The 17,814-nt window shown below is 52.5% G+C and overlaps 1 protein-coding gene across 1 annotated transcript; it reads left to right on the top strand.

The window, feature by feature from the left end:
- The first annotated feature begins 1,676 nt into the window (after positions 1 to 1,676).
- EEF1A2 (eukaryotic translation elongation factor 1 alpha 2) lies at positions 1,677 to 16,123 on the top strand. Its single transcript, XM_069872046.1, has 8 exons — positions 1,677 to 1,828; positions 3,256 to 3,478; positions 7,420 to 7,599; positions 8,536 to 8,832; positions 12,827 to 12,977; positions 14,374 to 14,630; positions 14,717 to 14,951; positions 15,696 to 16,123. Exons 2-8 carry the CDS (start codon positions 3,335 to 3,337, stop codon positions 15,821 to 15,823), a joined length of 1,392 nt encoding a protein of 463 aa, XP_069728147.1. The 5' UTR covers positions 1,677 to 1,828; positions 3,256 to 3,334; the 3' UTR covers positions 15,824 to 16,123.
- The last annotated feature ends 1,691 nt before the right edge of the window (positions 16,124 to 17,814 follow it).

The following is a 17,814-nucleotide window of genomic DNA, read 5'->3' as shown; positions in this document are numbered from 1 at the left end:
AGGGAGCTGGGATCGTTGCAGTTCTGGAGTCCTCATCACAGGAAGGACATGGAGCTGTTGCAGCGAGTCCAGAGGCCATGGAAATGATCTGAGGGCTGGAGAACCTCCTGTACGAGGACAGGCTGAGAGAGCTGGGGTTGCTCAGCCTGGAGAAGAGAAGGCTGCAGGGAGACCATAGAGCAGGTTCCAGGGCTGAAAGGGGATCCAGGAAAGCTGGGGAGGGGCTCTTGATCAGGGAGGGCAAGGATAGGACAAGGGGAGATGGTTTTCAGCTGAAAGAGGGGAGATTGAGAAGAGATCTTAGGAAGAAGATGGGTGGGGAGGCCCTGGCCCAGGTTGCCCAGAGCAGTGGTGGCTGCCCCATCCCTGGAGGGGTTGAAGGCCAGGTTGGATGGAGTTTTGAGCACTCCAGTCCAGTGGGAGGTGCCCCTCTCCATGGCAGTGGGTAGAACTGGATTATTTTTCAAGGTCCCTTCCAACCCAAACCATTCCATGATTCTATAATTTACTCCATGTCTGTGAAGGCTGTAGTTTTCATTAGCAAATGCAGCTTCTGCCTTGCTGAGGGCCATTCCCAGGCTGCCCGCAGCCCTTGCTTAAAAAGAGTGGATTAGTTTTTGGCAAAGCACTAGAACAGGGACAGGTAGAACAAAGGATTGATACACCCATCCCTCCAATGCGTTCCTGTACTTGGTGTCCATTCCCAGGACATCCAGACCTGGTCTAACACCACTGCTTCTGAGTCAATCATTTTAATTGTTGTCTTAGAACTCCTCTCCTCCTACCATGTGTGAGAGAACAGCCCTTCCGCACCACTGGCCCAACTGGGAGCAGAGCAAGGGCTGTAGCACTTGGTGGCCCTGGACCTCTGTCTGTTTATCACCCACCCTTCCACCTCCTTCCCTTCCTCCATCTCCCACTCCTCTATTTCTCCCATCCCTCCATTTCTCCTGTCCCTTCATCTTCCTCCCATCCCTTTATCTTCCATCCCTTTGTCTTCCTTCCCATCTCTCCATCTCCTATCCTTCCATTTCCCCCATCCCTTCCCCATCCTTCCCATGCCTCCATCTTCCACCCTTTTGTTTCTCCCCTACCTATTTCTCCTGTCCCTGTGTTTCTCCCATCCCTTCATTTTCCTCTCATCCCTTGGTTTCTCCCATCCCTTCATCTTCCTCCCATCCCTCCATCTTCCTCCCATCCCTCTGTTTCTGCCATCCCTTTATCCCGCATCCTTCCCATCCCTCCATCTCCCATCCCTCTGTTTCCCTCATCCCTTCATCTTCCTCCCATCCCTCCATCTTCCTCCCATCCCTCTGTTTCTCTCATCCCTTCATCTTCCTCCTACCCCTCCATCTTCCTCCCATCCCTCTGTTTCTCTCATCCCTTCATCTTCCTCCCATCCCTCCATCTTCTTCCCATCCCTCTGTTTCTCTCATCCCTTCATCTTCCTCCCATCCCTCCATCTTCCTCCCATCCCTCTGTTTCTCACTTCCCTTTATCCCCCATCCTTCCCCTTCCTTCCCATCCCTGTTTCTCCCATCGCTCCATCTTCCTCCCATCCCTGTTTCTCCCACTCCTTTATCCCCCATCCTTCCCATCCCTCCATCTCCCACCTCTCCACTCCTTCTCTCCCTCCCTCCTCCCCTCCCTCCCCTCCGTCCTCCTCCTCCTCCTCCTCCTCCCCCTCCTCCCCCGCCCGGTACCGCATTGCCGTAGTGCGGGGGGGCCGCTGCATTGCGCTGCCGCCCTCGATAGGGGGGCCCCTCCCGGGGAGATAAAGCCGCCCGAGCCCAAGCTGGCAGCCTCTGCCGCCCCGACCGCCGCTCCGGTAAGAGCTCCGGGACCCCCTCCGGGCCGGGATGGGGCTGCTCCCACCAGGGGGTCCGGGTTTTTGGGGGTGGGAGGTGGGATTCAGACGCTCCCCATCCCCTCCCGTGTGCTGTAGGTGCTGCTGCTCCCTGGGTACCAACCGGCTTGGGAGGGAGAGGATGGAGCCTTCCTGCATCCCGCAGGTGCCTCTTCCTGCAGGTGGGAAATAACTGCTCCCCGCGGAGCCTCGAGCTCCTTGGAGGGGAATTAATGATAATAAGGAGAAGGAGAAATACAACACCACCATCCCCCAGTTCCCCAAATGCCCCCGTATCCCACCCAGGGTGCTGGGGAAGGGATGGGGGAGAAGGACTCACACCCAAGGTCCAGGCATCTCCGAGGTGCTGAGGGGGATGGTTTAGTGTTTGATAGGAATGGTTGGACTCGATGATCCGATGGGTCTTTTCCAACCTGGTGATTCTATGATTCTATGATTCTATGAAATGTCCGGATCCCGGCTGGAGCTGTTCAAGGGCAGGGAAGGGACAGGGCAACCGGGGTTCTTGCTGCCCAGGGAGGCTTCTTGCAGGGGTTGTTATTGCCCGCATGACTGAATCCCTACTAAAGCAGCAAACTCCTCCTGACCTCCTTTAGTTTTATGAGCAGATTCGTAAAATTGGATTTTATTAGACGTCAAATTAAAGCTCCTAATTGTGCCGGGTTTGTGTAGCAGCTGCAGAGCCATGGTAACGCTGGGAGATGCCAGAACAGCTCCCTGGATAAATCGATTGGCATTTTTAGCCTCCTCCCCCCTCTGTTTTATCCAGATCCGTGGAAGCAAAATATAATGAAAACCCCCAGCTCAGCCCAACAGGCTTTCAGCAGCCCCGCTCGGGAGGGAAATGAGGGTTATTTTTGTCCGTCCCATTTTTGCGGACACCATGTTGTCACCCAAACCGTGTACGGGCTGGGAACGGCGAGGGCAGCCTGCAGGACGGGCACCCACAGCTCCTCCCAGGGCACCCACGACGCGGAGGAGATGCCCTCTGGTTTGGAAAGACCGAGAAGGCAGTGGTAGCAGCCCTGAGGTGGAGGAAAAGCTTTCTGGGGAGGAAGGGCACCTTCGAGGCCAGGATGACGTAGTCTTGGGAACTGGGGGTCTCCAGGAGGGCGGTGGAGGGCAAGACGGTGGGAAACGTGGCATCTTGCTGAGACTTGGAGGCTATACGTGGCCAGAAATAGCCTGGTTGGCCTCATCCGGGGGCAGCCTGGCTCCATCCCAGCACGGGCAGGGTTGCCAGACAAGGCTGGGCACCCCCAGCCGGGATGGGGCGCGTGGTCCAGCAGGAAGGTGGAGCGAAGGGAGGAGAACCATGCCCGATGATGATGAGCTGGGAGGGTGCTGTCACGGGGGCTCTTTTGACACGCCTTCGTCTTCCCCTGCAGCCTCCCCAAAAACGCAGCTGCGTTCCCACAGCCCTCCCCACCGCCGCCCGCCCCGACCAGCCCCTCGTAGCCCACCAGCATGGGGAAGGAGAAGACGCATATCAACATCGTCGTCATTGGGCATGTGGACTCTGGGAAATCCACCACCACCGGGCACCTCATCTACAAATGCGGGGGCATTGACAAAAGGACCATTGAGAAATTCGAGAAGGAGGCTGCTGAGGTGAGGAACCCGTCCCCCAGTGTGCCCCCCGACCCCACACTCCCACCCAGAGGGATGCTCCACACTGATGCCTCACAAGTGTCCCACAGGCAATACGCCCCTTTTCCTGGAGCTGCCCTTCTCGTACCTTCTTTCTCCTGTTTTTTTCCATCTCTTTTCTTTCCCTCTTTACCCCTGGGTCTTCCTGACTTGGAAAAATAGGCCATTTGGGTACTCACCATCCTCTTCTCTGGAGCTGAGGGACTCCTTGCTGTAGGCTGCTCATGAGAGCAGGGGCATGGCAAAATCTGCAAAATGGGGTTAGGATTCTGGAAGAGCCACAAACCATGGTGCTTGAGGGCATAAAATTCCCTCTAAATATTGTGCATGAGGAAGAGAACCTGATAATCCCTCATTGCCGAGGGCAGGGCTCTCTGAATTTCACTCGGCAGCATCTATTCCCAGTGCCGGCTGGGGACAAGGTGCAGCATCATCTGGGCCACTCATTTGATCCAATTTGTTATAAACCCCATTCCCATTTTTTTTCTCAGGCATCTGGTTTGATGTGCAGCTCGATTGGTAGCCTTTGATACAGTAAAGCTGTCAGGAAATATAAGTATTTAAGTTAAATCCTTTTGTTTCATTCTTATAAGAGTGATATAATAGTGCTTGCATTTAGCAGGCTGTCACACAGTGAAGCACCACCCGATACCTGTGATGTGGCAAACACGGAGATTAGAGAGGAAGAAACAGTCTTGGGGAGAAAAATGTGAACCAGGAGCTCTCGGCAGTTAGTGATGGTAAATTCTAGAGAGGTGGGTGAGCCAGGAAAAGCCTGGCTGTGTTACTGATAGGGCAGATCTGGGCTCTCAGAAGATGCCTTGTCGTCATCGTTCCAGGAATCGTTAATGCAGATATCCTTTGATTATTTTTTTTTTCTGGACATTTTTTTTCTACATTTCAATGACTAAAAAACCAGCAGGATTACAGAGCTGCCATTCTTGATTGGATATTTTGCTGTCTGTCTGCCTGTCTTAACCTTTTGAATTTCCAGATAGCATCCGAACTAAACCACCTATTTCCCATCCCTCTTTTCCTCTCCATCCTCATTTTTTCTTCCTCATCCCCCTTTTTTTCCTTGTCATCCCCTTTTTTTCCTCCTCATCCCCCTTTTTTCCTCCTCACCCCCCCTTTTTTCCTTCTTATCCCCCTTTTTCCCATCCCTCTTTTTTCCCCTGCCCCCCTTTTTTCTACCTCCCCTTTTTTACCCCATCCCTTTATTTCTCCCATCCCCCTTTTTCTCTCATCCCCCTTTTCCCCCCCATCCCTTTATTTCCCCTCCAGACTCCTTTCCCCCTCATCCCTTTATTTTTATTTCCCCAGCCCTTAAGCACCGAGCTTCTCCTTTCACCCTCCATCTCTCCCCACCAGTTTAAAATGATCACTGGTATCCACCTCCCTATTTCTAGCCCCTTACCTACAGACGGGCTATGGCGTGATTAGGTTATCGTGATTGCAGCTATTTTAACTGAACAGACACTTTCCCTGACCCGCTGGAATACGCGGGGACTGGAAGCTGCTATTAATAGCCTATTGACTGAGCTTACCGACTCCATTTTCTGATGCAGGGCTGGGGAAGGGTTTGCTTCCATTAGGTGGCATTCGCAGGAAATGGAGGCCTGCGTGCACCCAAAAAGCCAAGAAAATAACCCCAAGGCTTGATTATTTATTTTTTTTTAAGAGAAAAAAGCAAGGGTTATTTCTTCCCTTTGACTCAGGGGCAAAGGTAACACTATCTCCAAAAGAAGAGTTGTTCTATGTTAAAAAAAAGAAAAAATCAGTATTTGTGGTCTCAAATAGAAAACTCTCCCTCCGTTGGGGTTCGATCAAGGAAAATCAGGCTATTTCTGGCACTGAATAGGGAAGGTATTGTGCAAAGCGAGATAATAGCCTGTTTTTCTCAACAACAGCGCCGGGTAACTGAATATACCCTGTGAGAGGAGGGAAAGCGTTTGCTAAATAAAGGATCTCATTTATCTTCAGGTTATGTACGATGGGGGGGGTTCACATGAGATGACCGGCTGTTTGTGTGTGTGTGGTTGTGGTACCTGGGGTTACATGCTGATTCCCACCCAGCTCCCACAGGAGAGCCAGGGGGCTGCTCCGTGCCTCAGTTTCCCCATCCCGAACTGGAGGAATAGGCTGCTGAGGGGTGAAAGGCTGGGAGATTTGCTGATGGAACCCCTGCCCTTGAGCCACCCATTGTTAATGCATTGCACAAAATGCACTGCTCCTTGGTGCATCTCCCAGCCTCAGCAGTAAATGAACACGTTTAAACAACCCCCTCCCCTCTCCCCTGGCAAGAGAGGGGTTCAATGTGCACGCTGCCAACCTCTGAGATCTTGCGCTGCTCCCTCACCAATCTCGAGGCCAGGAGGATGCTTTGGAGCAGAGATTCCATTCTGGATTTTTCCACCCCTCCCTTCCTGCAGGCATGAGAGCTCCCAGGTGCCCGGCAGGGCTGAGCATCCCCCTCTGGACCCCTCTAAGGAGAAGGAAGCTTGCTCCTGGCTTTAGGATTTTGCTTGTAATCCTTCCGAGCAAGCTGCAAAGTCATCGCAGCGCTCAGCCGTTACGTAAACGAGCCGGCACTGTTCATGCCGTGTGCTGGCTGGGCACGGGGCTGGAGTTGGGGAGCCAGGGGCAGCCCAGCTCCAGGCCGTGCTGTGGGCAGGAGAGGTTGAGATGTGGTGCTGCGATAGCCTTCTTGGTGAGGAACATCACTGAAGTGTTCATTGCCTGCAGGCAGGGAGCGTTTCCCTCCGGACCGGGGATTTATAATTGGCCAGAATGAATTTTACGCATTAATAGTCCAGAAGAAACTGTGGGTGAAAACAACACCAGCATGGGTGGGTGGGAGTGGGAAGTCGCAGCTCTGTCCTTGCAGGGCAGTAGGAGCCCATTAAATCATCTGCAAATGACCTAAATTCCGTTTTCAGTGTTAAAAAAAGCTTTACATCTGAGGCCAAGAGCTGATGATTGATGCCCATTAACCCTTTGCTTCAGCCAGGCTCTCAGATTGCCCAGAGAACGCAGCGTGGTCAGCAAGGGGTGGTCTTGCCAATCCCTTTCCCCATGTTGGCAGGATCCCAGCTCCGACTAGGAGCAGCACCTCTGTGCTGGGAGGCGAAAGTCTGCCTCTCCCTGATGGTGTGACGTCAAAGGACTCTGACCCAAAGCGGTTCAGAAGTGACATAATGATTTTACCAAGGAGGACAAGGAGGTTTCCTGTAGCTCCTCTCCTTTCACGCATTGCAACATTGGCTGAGATATTGGCCATTTGGCAACAACAGTTGGTCTGGCTGCAGCTCGCAGGAGGTTTTTTTATGTGAATTCACACACTCTCTGTCAAAAATCAATCACATTTCTGTTCTGCTCATAGCAACCATCTTGCATTCCATTTTCTTTTAACCCATTCCCTTCCTACACCCTTGTCAGTCACAGGCTCACTCGTGCAGCAATGCTCTCTCCTAACCAGCTGTCTCACCAGTTTGGTTAACAGATTAAAATGCAACAAGGAGAAGCTTTCCAGTGTTGCTGAGTAGTTCTGTAGCACCATGAGTTCCCAGCAGCAGTGCAGGAGCGTCATGTTTCATGGAGGAGACCTCATGGGTCACTGGCTCCAACTCCTCCCCATCCAGTCCCACCTGCAACTTCACTTCACAGCTCTTCTTCCAGCCTCTCCTCCGTTCTGTTGAGGAATGCGCTGAGAACAAGATCTCCTTTCACCTGTGTTTATGAGTAAATAGACCATTGCCATTGAATATATGGAGTTTTGCCTTCAGCATCTGCAATGTGACCTTCTGCCTCTGTGAACCTGAGATGTGCCCTTGAGGGTGGGTTGCTGGCACCGGTGCCGTGGGCTTTGGTTTAACACCAGCTCTTGCCTTTGTGTTGGCCAGATGGGGAAAGGTTCCTTCAAATACGCCTGGGTGCTGGACAAGCTGAAGGCTGAGCGTGAGCGTGGCATCACCATTGACATCTCACTGTGGAAGTTCGAGACCACTAAGTACTACATCACCATCATTGATGCACCTGGCCACAGGGACTTCATCAAGAACATGATCACTGGGACCTCCCAGGTGAGAAACGGTGGCCAGAGGTGGGAAGGGCTTCTAGAGGTAGGAGGCTGAGACTTGCTGATGAGCCCAGGGTCATGTATGTGCTGCTGAGTCCTTTTAGAGATGGGTAGTTGAGACAGCAGACATCAAGGAGCATTGAGCAGGGTCCGTGCAAAAGGCTGGGTAGCACCAGGAGACCCATCATGCCATGGTCCTGCACCTCCTTGTGTGTCTGAGAGAAGTGGCCTCTTTGAGCACAAAACCATGGTTTCTCCACCACATTTTCCCTGCTTGAAGGAAGTGGGGATAAATATGTCCTGTCTGGGAGGCGAGATGCTGTGAGCCACAAGCCTCTGTGTGAAGGCATCTCCACATTACCTCTCAGCCAGCTGGGGTTTACAAGAAACTTCCAACAATCCCTTAGGATTTATTGGCATTGACATTGCTGCATCTCCCTGTGGTTGATGGGTGCTGGATGAGCCACGCTGTGTGCCCAGTGAGATTCCCACTGCAATCCCAGTTGGGCTGAGTATGGCTTTCCGTCAAACCCAGGCAGCTTCTGCTCTGGCCTCTGGGTACAAAGCAATCTGGAGAACGCAGTTTCTGTGTCTGGGTTCTCACCTGTCGCACGGTGAGATGATTTGCAAGACTTTTTCACTAAGGCCTTGGGTGGGACCCCTGGATGATGAAGATGAGGTCCTGGTTAGAGTTATGTAACATGCCCCCCCTGGTTTCCAACCCAAGCTGCAAAACCATGCATGGTTGGCAAGTCGGAAATAACACAGGTCAATTTTGAGGTAGATCAACAGGGTTATGGGTAGCAGCTGGCAGGGAGTCTGTCCAAGCCATGCTTATTCTTAGTCATGTTCATCGGGGACTTGCTCAAAGCTCTCAGGGTTGTCACCAGGAGCAGAGCTCTCTGGGGGCAGGAGCAATTCATTAACTCTCTCCTTGCAGGCTGACTGCGCCGTGCTGATCGTTGCTGCCGGTGTTGGTGAATTTGAAGCCGGCATCTCCAAGAACGGGCAGACTCGTGAGCACGCCCTGCTGGCTTACACCCTGGGGGTGAAGCAGCTCATCGTGGGCATCAACAAGATGGATTCTACAGAACCCCCGTACAGTGAGAAACGCTACGATGAGATCGTCAAGGAGGTCAGCGCCTACATCAAGAAGATCGGCTACAACCCAGCCACAGTTCCCTTCGTGCCCATCTCGGGCTGGCATGGAGACAACATGCTGGAGCCCTCTCCCAATGTAAGTGTGCATTGTGTTAGACTTCTCCCCCGACCCTGACTATCCTGATCCAGGCAGAAGCTGACCTCCATGCTCTGAAAACCGTGGACACATTTCATGCACTCGTTGAGCATAATGACCCGTGTAGCCAGCATAGATGTCACGTAGCACTGATTGCACCAAGCCAGGATGAATGGCTGCACTGTTCATGGGCCTCAGTGGCTACACATGAGCGTCTTCAGGAGATGGTCTGTGTGGCTTTGCTTCTGGGATGTGATTTGATGGTTTTACACCATCAAACCCATGGTGATGTTACTCATCCACAGCAGTTGTCACTCTCAGCAGGAATATCTTGCGTGGGTTTAGGGCATTGTTTTCTAAGGGAAATAACACAATCTGGTCATGGGTTTGGAATGGCTCCCACCACGCAGCCAGGCTTCTGTGAGCGGGGTATCAGATACCCTTTCCCACTGGTTCTATATGCTACTGTGGTGGCTGCATCCCCAGTTCCAGTGCTGGAATCTTACTTCTTAAAGTAACTTTTTCTTGAGGAGGTACCAGGTTTCTCATGTCAAATCTATGGTTCCCTAGAGCATCCCTTTTGGGCTGCTCCTTGTCCAGCTGACACTTACAACACCTCTCCCTCTAAGCGTTGGTGATGGGGAGGATGGAGATACAAAGCCAGGGTGCTCTGGGTGGGCCCTTGTCATAATTTCAGAAGACTGCACAGGAGAAAGAAACACTTGAAGAAGGACGGGAGCTTCTTGGCAGACAGGGCCAATAACAGCTCTTACTCTGATACTGTTTCCTTGGAGAAAAAGCTACCCCAGCTTTAATCTTCTAAGGAAATAATGAGCTAGAATGTTCTGGCCAGAGTAAGGTCCCTGCTCTTCTGGGCTTCTGGGTGACCTTGGGCAAGTTGCTCAGACGAGAAGCCCACAGCAATCTCTTGTGAAACTGGTGGGAAATTTGATGCTTAAGGAGGCTTTAGGACTTCACCTGTGGGTTACGAGTCAGGGCTCTGTGACGAGGGAGGCAATGTATGAGTATAGCAGAAGTAGAGAGAGATCAGGCATCAAGAACCTGAGCCAGAAGAGTGCTGCAATGCAAGCTCAAACCGTCGTGAATCATAGCTCACAGCCTTGAATGGGAAAGGGGGGTCACTTCGAGCTGGCTTGGAAGGAAGAAAGGAAGGTTTTGGGTGCTTGGGAGATTCCTTTTCCCTATGGAGCAGAGCTGGGATAAAGGTCAACCACGGCCATACCAAACCCAGCTGCATAGTTCCTGGGTGCCTCAAATCAGACAGGCTCCAAATGTCAGCAGCTGCTGGGCTGGGAAGATGATCCTGAACAATTCTCCTATTAATAGGCTGCAGAGGGGAGGCACTGAGCAGGATGGGACTTGCTGCCCCGCCTCCTCCAGACAGGTCTTGGAGCATGTTCTCAACATGGTGCACTGCCCCAGAGAAGGCAGGAGCTGAAATAAGTCACCCTTCTGCTATAAGGAGACAGCTGGCTCCAGGGTGGGTTCTGAGGATGCATGAGGTGAGGAATTGGGAAGAAAGCCTGGCCAGAGGTCTGGATCAGCGTGAGCTTTGCTGGAGAGAGTGCAGGGTCCTCCCATGCTGTGGTCCCCAGGAGGTCCCTATCCTGCCTTTGCCAGGAGAACAGCTTGGGACAGGCTTCTCCTTCCCATATTCCACCACATCTAGGAAAGCTCGAGCAGGCAGCTGAGATCTCTCTCATTCCTCACCTAAAAAGCTCTGATTTTTTTTTTTCACTCACAGTTCCTAGCGAGGTTTCACTAGAACACATGGCAGTCAAGTGACTTGTCTGTCTGTCAGGGGACTCATCAGAAAGTGGCGATTAGAGCCATGATGTTCCTGCAGCTCCTGTCACCTCCAGGCGAGGGGAGGTGTGGTGATACGTCACGCTTGAGCCAGCTCTGAGTGGGAGACTCCAGCCCACGTCCCTGTTGCACAGCAGCCCAAGGCCAACTGTGAGAAATGACGACTGGATTCCACTTGCATCAAAATTTGACATTTGAGGGCTTTTTGGCAAATGGGATTTTATGTGAAGCCAATTTTCTGTTGCTGCAGCGGACAGATCTGGGCCACTCTATGTGGTTTGGGAGACTTTCACCCTGTGGGATGCTGCAGCCCAAACACACTTGATTTGTGGTGTGAGGGCGTGGGTGTGTTAGGATGCTTGTGGGCTGGACAAAATCAGAGAAAGGCGACTGCTTTGGAAAATGCACTTGGGATGCAAAAAAAGTTGGAGCTCAGCTGTTATTTATGGGGGCTTGAGCCTTAAATTTAGCCTCTCTGGCTGTGGGGCTTGGTCCGATCCTGCTTTTGCCATAGGAGTGATGGAACGGGAATTGCTGTTTGGGAAGCAGATTTGGGGGCTACATAAGATAAGTTTTATTTGGGAGGCCGTAGGAGGCAGCACAAACCAGGCTGAGCAGATGCCAGAAGTCAAAAGAAACAAGGACAGCTCTGACAGCCAGGCATAACAGGGCAGAGGTTGTCATTTCTCCATGGCCCCAAGCTGAGCAGGGGCAGAGGGACAGGAGCTGCGGGCAGATGGTGGCTGCCACCCTCGAGAGCAGAGCCCGCAGGACGTGGCTGCCGGGGCAGCTGTTCACATGGGCACCTGCCCAGCACTTTGGGCCGTGAAACAGCAGGGTGGGGGGGAAGATCTGAGTCATCCTGCACGTCACATGCGGCTCCATCACCAGCTGGATGGATTTATCATCTCGCCGAGCTGGTAGCCCAGTGCTGGGGCTGGCTGCGTGGCAATTACTGCAGTGCCCTGAGAAGGGGCACCCTCTGCAAAAGTGTCCCCAGGCTTTTCCTTCCACTGTCACTGAGGAGGACAATTGGTGTCAGATATGACCCTCCGAGGGAGGCTGACCTGACTATTTGATCCTGGTTGGACCTGGCTCTTCCCCTTACTTCTTCTCAAAATTGCTGCAGGTTGCAGGATAGGAAACCAGCCTTAGTAACGCTGTGTCCTCCAGGGATGGCTGTGAATCCAGGAGCTCTCTGGAGGCCCTGTTTCACCCCTACCCCCATCCCCACGCCCAATGCCCTGGCATTGGAACCTAAGTGAAAACCCCTGTCCCTAATGTGTGCGATGGAGCTGGGACACACTGGGCAGCATTTTACATCTGTACAGGGAACTTATTGTCTAAACCTCCCTGTGCAGAAAAAGGGTGAATGCCCTTGCAGATTCTGATCTCTGTTTGTTGTATCAGGGTTGTTTCAGACCCTGGACTGAGTTTTTCTTGCTGGCAAACCCAAGGCATTGCTATAGCTTCTAGATGTGCAACATCACCCCAAGCACTAGTTTCCTGCATCAAGCCATGGCCTCTGCTGAACTCATTTCCCTACCTTTCTGCCTCTTTTCTGGACAATTTTAGCTTCAAGGGCCCAATTCAGGGCAGGAGCATAGAGCATCAGTGAAAAACAACCCTGCCCCTTGGCAGCCCTAATGCAAGCACCCGATTTCCAGCATCCTTCGAAGTCAGGGTTTAAAATTAAAACCCTAGAGGAATGATAGCAGGAGCAAGCAGGGAGAAGCAGGTCAGGCCGATGCTGAAGAAGCTGGGTTCCCAATACTGAAGGCTGGGTGCTTTCAGCAGGGACTTGGCTGGAGTATCCTGTGGTCCCTGTGCTGGAGGCATCATTGCTAGAGGGCAGGATCCATGCAGCTGGCATGGGAAGGCAGCATCCACAGGCTGGTGTTGAGAACGGGACTGTGAGTTTGCTGGATTTAACCACTTCCATCCTTTCTTCTCCTGTTTATGGATGTTTTGTGCGTTTCTAGGAGAGAGTGGGGGAGATTGAGCAAGGGGATGATGGAGTGGAAAGAGCTCCCCAGACTCCTGGTAACACCAGGCTGTGGCTGGACCAACTCCGTGAAGGTTGTCCTGGTGGGACATCTGTGTGGGAACACATCTGCTTGCTAAGAATGCACACGCTCAGTGCATGTTGTTGCTGCTCTGTTTCCAGATGCCTTGGTTCAAGGGCTGGAAGGTGGAGCGCAAGGAAGGCAATGCCAGTGGGGTGTCTCTCTTGGAGGCTCTGGACACCATCCTGCCCCCAACCCGCCCCACAGATAAGCCCCTGCGCCTGCCCCTCCAGGACGTCTACAAGATTGGAGGTGAGCAAAACCACTGTCCCTCTTCCCTCTGCTTGAACTGGAGTCCTCATTCCATGGGAATTTGGGAATTACACCTCCAGGTCTTGGGAAACTGGAGGGACTGGACTCTCCAGCTTGAGATAATGATGGGGAGAAGGCTGGTAGCTCAAGGGCAAAGACCCTGCTTGAGACTGGGCTGTCTAGGGTGAAGGTAGACATAGGCACCCAGGGACCAGAGAGGAGCAGGAGGTTTGTGAGCTCTTCCCAGGGAACGCTCAACGCCAAACCAGCTGCGGATGTGGGTGTCCCAGGGGTCATGGCTGGCCAGGCAACTTGGAGGCAGCAAAAATCATGCTGGGACCCAGATGAGGGATACAGCCAGCGGGAAGGTCCACTGATGTGGCAGCTTGGCCACGAACTGCCCACGCTTCCCAAATGCTGGTGTCCATCACTGGCACCTCCATCTGCTGAGCTGGACTGTGGTGCCAGCCATGTAGGGAGCGCGGTGGCATTCCCTCTGGAGCAGTGAAGGGGACACTTTTCTGAGCTATAAATACCCCGTGAGCTCTCTGACCTGCTGGCAGAGCGGGCAGCCCTGCTGACTCACTCGGCTGCCGGATTAGGCAGACACAGCCGTTTCCAGTCCTTTTCCACCCTTTTCCAAGGACACGTGCACTGCAGAAACCATCATGGATTGAATACGCATTTTAGCAGGCTTTTTAACTCAGTCTTTTGTTCGCAATGGAGATGAAAGATGGTGAGCAGGTGTGTGTCCTCCCCGAGGTCAACTGGGGCAAGGAGATATGGCTTTGCCATGAGGCAGGTCCATAGAGAGCAGGGACGTGGTGGGAAGTGGGGAGGTTGAGCCAGCAGGGTGGATGTGGATGAGAGGATGGGTCCAGCCAACCTCCCTAACTCCTTTTCAAAGTTGTTTTTTTTTTAATGATTCTTCACCTGACTCCAAAGGTGATTTTTCCCAAAGTCTCCTGATGACACAGGGTGTAAAAGGTCCCTTTCATTTCCCCCTTGTTCTCTGGCATAGCTGGGCCTTGTCCCATGCTGGTGATGTGGCCATCAGGGATGTAGAGTGTGTTGTTGCACGCATGCTGTGATGCCCCAAATCCTCCATGCAGATGCCACAACTGCTACGATGGAAAACATTTCAGGGCACAAGAGTCGCTCAGGACTTTCTGGTTATGATGCTACTCCTTTTTAACAAAACATTTGGCAGAAATGGTAGATTCACGGTGTTTTTATAGACCCTAATGTTGATCTTGCAGCTAAAACTGTGGGTTTTCTGAGCAAGATGCAAACATGGTCCTTGCTGAAGCCCACTGGAGATGCTTTTGCTGCAGCCAGACTCTGGCCCAGGGTTTGCCAGGTTACATCTTGCTCTGCTCTGTCCTTATCTCTGCAGGGATTGGCACAGTCCCTGTGGGCCGGGTGGAGACAGGAATCCTGCGACCTGGCATGGTGGTCACCTTTGCCCCTGTGAACATCACCACTGAGGTGAAGTCTGTGGAGATGCACCACGAGGCTCTGAGTGAGGCTTTGCCTGGGGACAACGTTGGCTTCAACGTGAAGAACGTCTCCGTCAAGGACATCCGCCGTGGAAACGTCTGTGGGGACAGCAAGTCTGACCCACCGCAGGAGGCAGCGCAGTTCACGTCTCAGGTCAGCACAGGTGGTGGGGCCACTATGCATGGTTTGCTGCTGTTCTCCAGCTCCCAGCCTTGCCCTGACACTGCTCTGTCCCCTAGGTGATCATCCTGAACCACCCCGGCCAGATCAGCGCCGGCTACTCGCCCGTCATTGACTGCCACACTGCACACATTGCCTGCAAGTTTGCTGAGCTGAAGGAGAAGATTGACCGACGCTCTGGCAAGAAACTGGAGGACAACCCCAAGTCCCTGAAATCGGGTGATGCAGCCATCGTGGAGATGATCCCCGGCAAGCCGATGTGTGTGGAGAGCTTCTCTCAGTACCCACCCCTTGGTAAGAGGATGGCTCTTTGAAGGTCTCCTGTGGAGGACCATGAAGGCTCTATGGGTGTAGAGCTCACAGCAGACATGTTGAGCCTCTTCCAGAGACTGGGGAGGGAGCTAAGCATGTTTTGTTGCTCCTCCATGTGCTGGGAGTGCAAAACTGACACATGAACTGTGTTAAGGCTGGTGGAATGGGATGGGATGGGATGGGATGGGATGGGATGGGATGGGATGGGATGGGCTTGCCACTGAGCTGAGTTTCCAAAGGCATGACTGGATTTTCCCTCTGGGAGCAACAGGACCTTTCCTTCAAAGTCAGTAAACCCTGGCAACTTTTGAATACAAGAAACATTTTTCAGCTTTGCTACCTCTGCCCTAAAACCCAACTGTTCAGGAGGAGAAAGAGGGAAGTTTGCTCAGCAGAGGTCACCTCTTAATGCAGGGAAGCGCTGAGCTTTCCTTGGATGATGTTGCACATCTGGAAGCTTTAGCAATGCCAGAAGCTTGCAGAGAGCAAATGGGATTTAAGTCGAATAAAAAGTCCTTTAAATAGAGAGGAGCACCAGGGCTAGTTTGGTGATCAGAGCAAGAGTTGATGCCGCAGGGCTCATTCGTGCAGGAACTTGCTCCAAGGACAAGGGGGAAGCATAGCACCACAAGTGGTGGGTGTAGATCCCACCATCACCCAGCTAGAAGAGCTCAGCCTTAGGGAAAGCCACGTTTCACTCCTATCTCCCTCCTCTCCATCCTGCAGGCCGCTTCGCTGTCCGTGACATGCGGCAGACCGTGGCTGTGGGCGTCATTAAGAACGTGGAGAAGAAAAGTGGTGGGGCTGGTAAGGTCACCAAGTCTGCCCAGAAGGCCCAGAAGGCTGGCAAATGAATTGTGGGCTCCCAGTGCATCGCGCAGAAACCATCCCTGACACCAGGACGCTGCCACCGTCTCCCCCGGGCGCATGTGTGCACATCAGCTTGTAAGAGTTTATATGTCAACGACTGGATGCTCACCATTAAGGTCCAGTGGAAATTCTTTAAAAGGAAAAGCATGTTCCAGCGTTTGTGAGGCTTCATGTTAATTTTACCAATAAAACTGGTACAACATCCACAGTGGAAAAAAAAACAAACAAACAAACCCAAACAAAAGAAACAAAAAAACCAAACCAACCAACCCAAAAGGTGTGGAGCATTGTGTGTGTGTCTGTCATTGAGCGGGGCTGGGTCCCATGGGGTTTGTGTAGTCCCACCTAGAGCAGATGGTGAGGATGGGCACAGGCAGGGCTGGGCTGGGTGTTCAGAGGAAGGAGAAGAGCTGGGCCCCCATATTCAAGGCGTCACCCAGCCCTTCCCCAGCTCTTGCCTCTCAACTAATGCAGGAGTCTGGGCTGATTTCCCCAGCCTAAAGCTGAGGGTGCTCTTACAGCCTGGGTTTTAATGTTCTCCATAACCCACTCAACCCTCTAATATCAATGATCACAGCCTTTATTATAAATATTTCCATGCAAAATAAACTTAAAAGAACCCTCTAAAGTTATGCCATTTAAAGAGGGAAAATACTCCATGCCTCCTCCAAGTGCTGGCAGCATGGCTTTTATTCTTCATAACCCCCCATTATTCTGAGACAAGTGGCCGAGGCTACCTTCTCTCTACACCTTTCTTTGTCTCACACATGGCTTATCCCCCATTCCCTTCCAAACAACATGATAGGAACATTTCTTCCCAGCTGAAGCCACGTACTGGAGCCCAGATGTGACTTGAGATTCCCAAGAAGCCCCCAAATTCATGGTTTCTTGGCTCCTATTGCAAACTTGCTACCTGGGGCAAGGTCTGCACCTCACCTCACTCCACCCTGTGTCAGCTGTCCCAGTCCCAAGGGTTGTGGTTGCCGAATGGTTAGAACTGACCAAAATACAACAGCCTGGAGCTTCGAGGGGGAAAGGGTGGGAGTACCAAGTGTGGGGAGGAGCGGGAGGTGGTTAGGAAGGGCAGGGAGGTGGCAGGGAGGGGCTGTGAGGGTGCTGCTCCCACCTCCCCACAGCTCTCCAGGGACATTTCCTCCTCGAAGGTGGGGTTAGCAGGATGCTGGGACATCTTGAGGTTGTCTGTGCTCATGACTTGCCTTTTGACCGCTCCTTGAATCCTGTGTTCAGTCCTGGGCCCCTCACCACAAGAAGGATGTTGAGGCTCTGGAGCGAGTCCAGAGAAGAGCAACAAAGCTGGTGAAGGGGCTGGAGAACAGGCCTTATGAGGAACGGCTGAGAGAGCTGGGGGTGTTTAGCCTGGAGAAGAGGAGGCTGAGGGGAGACCTCATTGCTCTCTACAACTACCTGAAAGGAGGTTGTGGAGAGGAGGGAGCTGGCCTCTTCTCCCAAGTGACAGGGGACAGGACAAGAGGAAATGGGCTCAAGCTCCACCAGGGGAGGTTTAGGCTGAACATTAGGAAAAAATTTTTCACAGGAAGGTTCATTGGACACTGGCAGAGGCTGCCCAGGGAGGGGGTTGAGTCACCTTCCCTGGAGGTGTTTAAGGCACGGGTGGACGAGGTGCTAAGGGACATGGTTTAGTTTTTGATAGGAATGGTTGGACTCGATGATCCGGTGGGTCTCTTCCAATCTGGTGGTTCTATGATTCTATGATTCTATGATTCTATGATTAGGAGAAGCCGCAGTGCTGGGAGTGGATGCCATGCACAGGCTCTGTGAAGGATGGCATCACTTAAGTTCCTTCCCCATGAAAGCTCCAGAGGGACAAGTATCATTACTGTTTGTGTTGCAGGAGCCCTTAATGATCCTAATTAACATCTGATGCTCTGCAGCACTAGGTGTCCCCAGGCAGAGCCTCAAGGAGCTGACACCAAGCTGAATTACAGAGCGTGCT

This window comes from Phaenicophaeus curvirostris, chromosome 18 (assembly GCF_032191515.1).
Source record: "Phaenicophaeus curvirostris isolate KB17595 chromosome 18, BPBGC_Pcur_1.0, whole genome shotgun sequence".
Lineage (NCBI taxonomy): Eukaryota > Metazoa > Chordata > Aves > Cuculiformes > Cuculidae > Phaenicophaeus > Phaenicophaeus curvirostris.
The sequence above is the reverse complement of the archived record's forward strand: the minus strand, read 5'-3'. Positions and strand labels throughout refer to the sequence as shown.

Excerpts from the sequence above, each read along its gene's own strand:
- EEF1A2 (XM_069872046.1), top strand. The coding sequence starts at position 3,335 with ATGGGGAAGGAGAAGACGCATATCAACATCGTCGTCATTGGGCATGTG. Across the intron at positions 8,833-12,826 it reads TGCTGGAGCCCTCTCCCAAT|ATGCCTTGGTTCAAGGGCTG; the intron begins GTAAGTGTGCAT and ends CTCTGTTTCCAG. Across the intron at positions 14,631-14,716 it reads CAGCGCAGTTCACGTCTCAG|GTGATCATCCTGAACCACCC; the intron begins GTCAGCACAGGT and ends TCTGTCCCCTAG.